Source organism: Dipodomys ordii, unplaced genomic scaffold (assembly GCF_000151885.1).
Source record: "Dipodomys ordii isolate 6190 unplaced genomic scaffold, Dord_2.0 Scaffold156, whole genome shotgun sequence".
NCBI lineage: Eukaryota > Metazoa > Chordata > Mammalia > Rodentia > Heteromyidae > Dipodomys > Dipodomys ordii.
In genome coordinates this window covers 1,296,902-1,304,002 of record NW_012267372.1, presented here as the reverse complement: position 1 = coordinate 1,304,002, position 7,101 = coordinate 1,296,902, and the positions used below count along the sequence as shown (strand labels likewise).

The window sequence follows — 7,101 nt, the reverse complement described above, 5'->3', positions numbered from 1 at the left end:
CGCCCGGCTTTATTTTTTTTTAATCATAGGATCTTGCTATGTTGTGGGCCATAGTGCCTGTCTCTGTAAACCCCGCCCCCTTTTTTTTTTTTGCATAGCCCAGGCTGGCCTGGAACTTCAGGTCCTCCTGACTGAACCACCTGAGTTCTGAGACTACAGATGTGCACCACTGAGCCCAGCTACATTGCTCTATTTTTTCAAATGGACTTTCCTGCCCAGGCTGACTTCAAACCACCGTCCTCAGATATCAGCATCCTGAGTAGCTAGGATTTCAGGTGTAAGCTAACATTGCCTGGCTCGTTGCTCTTTTTTTTGTGTGTGTGCCAGTCCTGCTGCTTGAACTCAGGCCCAAGTGCTGTCCCTGAGCTGCTTTTTCTCAAGGCTAGCACTCTACCACTTGAGCCACAGTTTCACTTCTAGCCTTCTCTGAGTAGTCTCACAGACTTTCCTGCTTGGGCTTGTTGCAAACCATGATCCTTAGATATCAGACTCCTTCTGACTAGCTGGGATGACAGATGTGAGCCACTGCCTGGCTTCATTTCTCATCTTTTTTTTTTTTTCTTCTGTTGATCATGGGGCTTGAACTGTGGGCCTGGACGCTGTCACTCAGCTCAAGGCTAGCAGCGCTCTACTGCTTGAGCCACAGCACCACTTCCGGCTTTTTCTGCTTATGTGATACTGAGGGATTGAACCCAGGGCCTCATGCATGCAAGGCAAGCACTCTACCACTGAGCCACCTTCCCAGCCCCATTTCTCTTCTTTTAATGACCCTGTCTTCTGCTGTGCAGCTTTGCTTCCCTCTAGTCTCCGAGCTGGGGCCTGGAGCCCAGCAGGTATGCGGGAAAGCGGGTTTGGATGTGTGAAGGACAGGTTTCCGGTGCACATGGTTCCAATGTTTTCCTCACCTGGGCCAAGTTGCTGTGCCGCCAGGGCTTGTGGGCACAGGACCGGTGTGGTCTGATTCACCTGGTCCCTCGCTGTCCTCCATGGCCGTGTGTTTCAGAAAGCAGCAGGACAGAGCTCTCTGGTGGTGGGGTGGGATGATGGCTAGGTCAGCAGGGCAGCAGGGTGGTGGCCTGGCGTCCTGGGCAGAGCCTCGGGAGCAGCGAGCTGCTATGTGCTGTGGACTCCAGAGGAAGCCCCCCCTCTCCTCCCACACCTGGCCTCTCCAAGCTGCATGTACTAGGCTGTGAATGGAGCTGGTATGGCCTAGGTGTGCGTGTGGCAGAGCGTGGGCACCGCCCACTGTGTTGCTCTGCCCCTGTCCCTTGTGTCTGTCCCACCTACTGGACTAGCAGCCTCTGTGGGCCCTGGCCTGGGACCCTTTGGTTGTCCCCGGTTGCCACCTCTGCTAGGCCCTAGCCCTGGGGAGCAGTGGCTGAGTGTGCACAGCCCATCAGCGAGCTGTGATTCACACTCCATGCTGGCCAGGGGCTGCTCAGGCTCTTGCCTCTGGCCTGCCAGTTCTCCGTCTGTCCAGAAGGGTGGTGCAGGACTGGGTGGGTGCTCCATGTCCCCAGCAGAGGTGCTGTAACTGCTTTTCCCTGAGGGAAGACGTAAGCACCCAGCTTCCTACTTGTCAGCTGCTGATCTTGCTCTGTATGGGCCCTGCCTGGCAGGCCCTTGGGGGTGCCTAGGGCAGCTCCCAGGTCCCCTTGCCCTCCTCACCCTGTCCTTGTCCACCCCCCCCCCCAGGTGACCAGCAATGGCAGCATTGGGAGGGACCCGCCGGCGGAGACCCAGCCCCAGAATCCCCCACCACAGCCAGCGCCCAATGCCTGGCAGGTTATCAAAGGTGTGCTGTTCAGGTGAGTGGGTGTCCTGGCCTTGAGGAAATGGGGGCAAAGGGGGGGCACCTGCTCACTTGTTCTATGATGAATTAATTTCTGGCTTGTGTGCGTGTGTCAGTCCTGGGCCTGAACTCTGGGCCTGGGCACTGTTGCTCAGCTCTTCAGCTCAAGGCTAGCGCTCTACCACTTGAGCCACAGCGCCACTTCCAGCTTCTTCTGCTTATGTGGTGCTGAGGAATGGAACTCAGGGTCTCATGCATACAAGACCAGCATTCTACCACTGAGCCACCTTCCCAGCCCCGTAGCCTCAAATTCTTGATCCTCCTGCCTCAGCTTCCTTCCTCTAGGATTATAGGCACGTACTACTACAACATGGAAGTTAATTAAATGTGATTGTGTGGTGCTTGAGAAAAGTCCTTATACCCTGTCCCCTGGTCCCCAGCTTCTAGTACCCGCTGTTCACGCTCCCTGTGACTCCCAACCACTCACTGCAAGGTAGCATTTCCAAATTTACATAGAAAATGTAGCTCCCCATCACGTTCAGGTGTGGGCTGCACCCTCTGTCCCTGGGCCTCCAAGTGTCGTGCAGGAGCCCCAGAGCACAGCTCCCCGCTGTGTTCAGCCCCAGAAGCTGCGTGTCTTCTTTCCCTGTGTGCCCCAAGCTTCTCAGCTGTGGAGCCCGCAGCCCACAGAATGCTGGGATCACACTTCGCTTTTAGCATCTCCAAGCAGCTCTGCGTGCCCACCTTTGACCTCTTGTTGCTCCTCACAGTCGTCTTCTTTTTTTTTTGGTGGGTCGTGGGGCTTGAACTCTGGGCCTGGGTGCTGTCCCTCAGCTCTTCAGCTCAAGGCAAGTGCTCTACCACTTGAGCCACAGCGTCACTTCCAGTTTTCTGAGTGGTTTATTGGAGATAAGAGTCTCATGGACTTTCTTGCCGCAGGCTGGCTTTGAACTGTGATCCTCAGATCTTAGCCTCCTGAGAAGCTAGGATTACAGGCGTGAGCCACCGGCGCCCGGCTCTGACAGTCTTCTTTAGCCATATAGCTGGGGAATCTCTGTCCTGTCAGAGCCCTGCCTTACCTCGCCTTGTAGGCCCAGGCCACCAAGTGGGTGTGAGGTGGGTACTCACTGCCCATGGCTCTAGAGGACTTGTCTGTTGGAGATGGCCTCCCTGCATAGCCCTCAAACTTGCTATATAGCTCAAGTTGGCTCAGAACTCCTGATCCTCCTGCTTCAGCCTCCTTCGTGCTGGGATGTCAGGTGTGCACTACCAGGTGCAGCAGCGTGTGAAGGAGGGTTTGTGTCTTTGTTGGCTCAAAGAAGTCAAAACCTACCAGACACTGATTGCTGAATGCCTATCATCCTAGCTACGGAGGAGGCTGTGATCTGAGGATTGTGATTTGAAGCCAGCCCAGGCAGGAAAGCCCATAAGACTCTTATCTCCAGTTAACCAGCAAAAGGCCAGAAGTGGAGATGTGGCTTAAGTAGTAGAGTGCCAGCCTTGAGTGAAAAGCTCAGAGGTAGTGCTCAGGCTTGAGTTCAAGCCTCACAACTGGCACGAGAAAAAAAAAAGGAAAAGAAATTGGAAAGGCTTAAAGGAGGTTGTGCCTCCTTCAGGCACGCAGGAAGCGAGTGTCCCTGGGCCCTCTGTGTGGTTCCCCAAGCAAGGACAGGCAGGGCCCCCTTCTCCAGAGGACTGGCCCGTGGGAGTCCTGGAGGGCCCCCGTCAGGGACGTTGCTACAAGCACAGCGCCACCTGTGGGCGCCCCACTCCCACCTCTCCCTTGGAGTTTTTACTAAATTGGGAGGTGCTGAGCTCTAGGCACCGCTGGCTCCAGCCCTTTGCCAGCCACCCTCATCAGGGACACGTTGGGGAAGCAGCAGATGGCTCAGCTGGCCATGGCCCTTGAGACCCCGGACCCCAGGGCTTAACAGGCCGAGGCATGTCCCCAAGCCTCATTCTGCCTCAACCAATTCGGGCACAGGCGGGAGCCCCTACCCACCTGGGCATTCACCCCTGGTACTTTTCCATTCCAGAGCATTTTTGTTTTTATTTCTGTTCTGCAGTGCTAGGGGAGCCATGCCCAGGCTCTGGGGTGAGATGAGAACCGTGGTTAACACGGGAAAAGCACGTGCTACTCATGCCCCTTCCGGCAGCGATGTCCCATGTGTGTGCAAGGGGACATTTCCTGCTGACAGACAACTGGGGGAAGGGGGCACTGCCAGCAAAAGCAGGAACAGCATGAATTTGAGGCCAGCCTGGGCTCTGTAGTGAGCGCGGGGCCCTGAGTTCAAAGCCCAGTGGCAGACAAAAAGCACTAAACCCAGAAGCTCAAACCTAGCCCTTGGTGACTTACTGCTGTCCTCCCAACAGCTCAGCTTCAGCTGAGCTTGGAAGGTTTGTTTTTGCTTTTCTTTTTTGATTTTGCCCATCCTAGGGCTAGAACTTGATCTGGGCACTGTCCCTGAGCTGCTTTTTGCTCTCTACCACTACTTGAGCCACAACACCACTTTCAGCTTTTTGGCGTAGTTTATTGAAGACTAGTTTCATGGACTTTCCTGCCCAGGCTGGCTTTGAACTGCAATCCTCAGATCTCAGCCTCCTGAGTAGCTAGGATTATAGGTGTGAGCTATCGGCGCCCGGCTTGAAATTAACCAGCATCAGCTCTGCCCTGAGGACCCTGGAAAAGAGGGCTCAAGCTGGGACCTGCATGCGGCTCCGTGATATCAGGGTCTCTCCTGGACATCCCATGTCAGGCCTGGGGAGAGGAAGGGGAGGCCTGACCACTTCTCTTTCCTTCTCAGGATCTTCATCATCTGGGCCATTAGCAGCTGGTTCCGCCGAGGGCCGGCCCCTCAGGACCACACAGGCCCCGGAGGAGCCCCACGTGTCGCCAGCCGCAACCTGTTCCCCAAAGACACTTTAATGGTACTGCAGTGGGCAGGCAAGGGGAGGGCGGTGAGAGTGTCAGGACAGCGTCCAGCTTGGGGATCAATGAGGAGCCCCAATTGTCATAGCTTGTGATGTGACTACTGCAGGGACGCCAGCAGGAAATGGGCACCTCCTTGGGTGGGGGGGAGGGTCCAAAGCTTTGCCTTGTTGTTTAAAAACGGTTACAACGGGGTCCAGGGGTGCTTGCTTGCAAAGCATGCTGGGTCTTTGCAGGTAGGGGGTCCCAGCCTTGGCTGCACCCAGCAATGGAGGGCAGGTCAGGGCACCTTGCTCCATTCCCCCTGCATTCTGCCTGGCGGGCAGCTCTACCCTAGGTGGTTTTTGAGAGAAGGATGGTGGTGTTCTGAGGTTTGAACTCAGGGCTTCATGTCGAGCCATGTCTAATCCTGATGGGCTTGGTTTTGTTTATGCTGGTATTGGGACTTAAATTCTGAGCATTCAGATTCGTCTCGGGCTGGTCTCAGCTGCGATCCCCCACCTCAGCCTCCTGAGTAGTTAGGATGGCAGGCGTGAGCCATGGCGCCTGACTCTGAAGGTATTTTTTTTTTCCTCAGTGCTTTTTTTTTGTGTGTGGGGGGGTGAATCCCAGGGTCACATGCTAGGCAGGCATTATGCCCTTGAGCCCCACCCTGTCCCTTCTTTGCTCTTTGATGGCAAGGCCAATAGTGGGCGAGAGTAGAGGAAGGCCAGGGACCTCTTCCGGGCAGCCCTGAGCCCCCACCTCCACCCTCCTACCCCCCCAGAACCTGCACGTGTACATCTCGGAGCACGAGCACTTTACGGACTTCAATGCCACATCGGCGCTGTTCTGGGAGCAGCACGACCTGGTGTACGGCGACTGGACGAGCGGCGAAAATGCGGACGGCTGCTACGAGCACTTTGCTGAGCTGGATATCCCACAGGTGGGATGGGGTGCCCCCCCCCGCGGGCCACCAGCTCAGTAACCCCGGGGAGCCCCCTGTTCGTCACCCAGGATGCTCCTTCGCGTTGCTTGTGTGCTGCCAGTGGGCTGACCACAAGGAAGCCAATGGGAGGGTGGGGGGCGTGGCCACCTTTCCCAAGGTCTAAGGCCTCACACTCAGTTCTCTGGCTGCGGACCTGCTAGCTTCAGCTTTAATCCCTGCCTCTCCCAGGAAGCCCTCCACCTGTGGCTTGCCTGAGTGTCATCTCCCTGCCCTCACAGTTGTCAGGGGTCCCCAGCATGGCTCCGTCCACACTGGAACCCCAGTTTTCAGTGGCAGTCTTGTCCCCAAAAGAGCTTGACGCTGGGCTGCATGGTCCCCCCTGCTGCCCAGCTGGGGCCTGGCAGAAATCAGTTGACGGGGGAGAGGGGCATTTTCTGGGAGCTCCCCTGGGTTAAGCCCCATCTCTTGTCCTTAGCCTGTTGGGAATGAGGCTGCCACTTCCTTCTGTCTTTGTGGTTGTAGAGAGCACAGTGTGTGTGTGTGGGGGGGGGTTAAATCAGGCCAGGCCACGGCTGGAGCTGCTCCCTGGAACTGGAAAGTGCTCCGTTCAAGCTGGGGTGCTGTGTGGATGTCAAGGCAGGGTCTAGGCCTTGCAGCGCCACAGGCAGTGGCAGATCACACCAGGAGGGCTTGGGTTCTCCTGTGCCTTCCACACATGCCCAGGGCAGCTTGGCACCTCCCTGTCCCCTCCATGTCCGTGAGCGTGGTGCTCCTGGAGGCAGGCCGAGCTGATGAGCTGCCTGGGACGGCTGGAGTGTGAGGTAGCCCAGGAGAGAGCCCAGTGCATCAGCAGCAAAATGGGGGTCCCGCCCAACCCACCCCCTTGCCAGATGACACATGCGTTCTGTGACCTTAGCTCACTGGGATGGGTGAGGCTGCCCTGAGAGCTCAGAGCATCTGCTGAACAACGGGGGACCGCGGGGACCACACTTGGGGCTCTGGATGGCCCTGGCCACAGTGGGGTGGTCTTGAAGCCTGCCCAATCCCCACCCCTACCCCCCACGGCCTGCCACAGGCTGCCTCCCACCCACTGCTGCCTGTCCCCACAGAGTGTCCAGCAGAATGGCTCCATCTACATCCACGTCTACTTCACCAAGAGCGGCTTCCACCCAGACCCCCGGCAAAAGGCCCTGTACCGCCGGCTCGCCACAGTCCACATGTCTCGGAGTAAGTCATTCTCATGGGGGCCCAGGCCAGAGGGGTGGACAGGTCGGAGCTGGGATGGTTAGAGGGACGCCACATTGGAACCAGGCCTTCACCCCCGTGTCTGCTTGAGTGTCTCGTAAATCTTGGGTTTCATGTGAAGGCTGACAGTGCAAACACCCTGCCAGGTCAGCAAAGCCCATGTGTTGGCTCCTGAGTTTCCTAACCCACAGGAATTTTTTTTTTTTT

At 56.8% G+C, this 7,101-nt stretch overlaps 1 protein-coding gene across 2 annotated transcripts in view; it reads left to right on the top strand.

Moving 5' to 3' along the window:
• The window catches only part of Clptm1 (cleft lip and palate associated transmembrane protein 1), a 25,617-nt gene that overhangs the window by 7,758 nt on the left and 10,758 nt on the right, over positions 1 to 7,101 (top strand). For both annotated transcript variants that reach the window (XM_013032722.1, XM_013032721.1), the window contains exons 2-5: positions 1,696 to 1,808; positions 4,597 to 4,720; positions 5,488 to 5,646; positions 6,759 to 6,876. In XM_013032722.1, the coding sequence (XP_012888176.1) occupies positions 1,696 to 1,808; positions 4,597 to 4,720; positions 5,488 to 5,646; positions 6,759 to 6,876 (514 nt within the window). The remainder of the gene's footprint in view (positions 1 to 1,695; positions 1,809 to 4,596; positions 4,721 to 5,487; positions 5,647 to 6,758; positions 6,877 to 7,101) is intronic.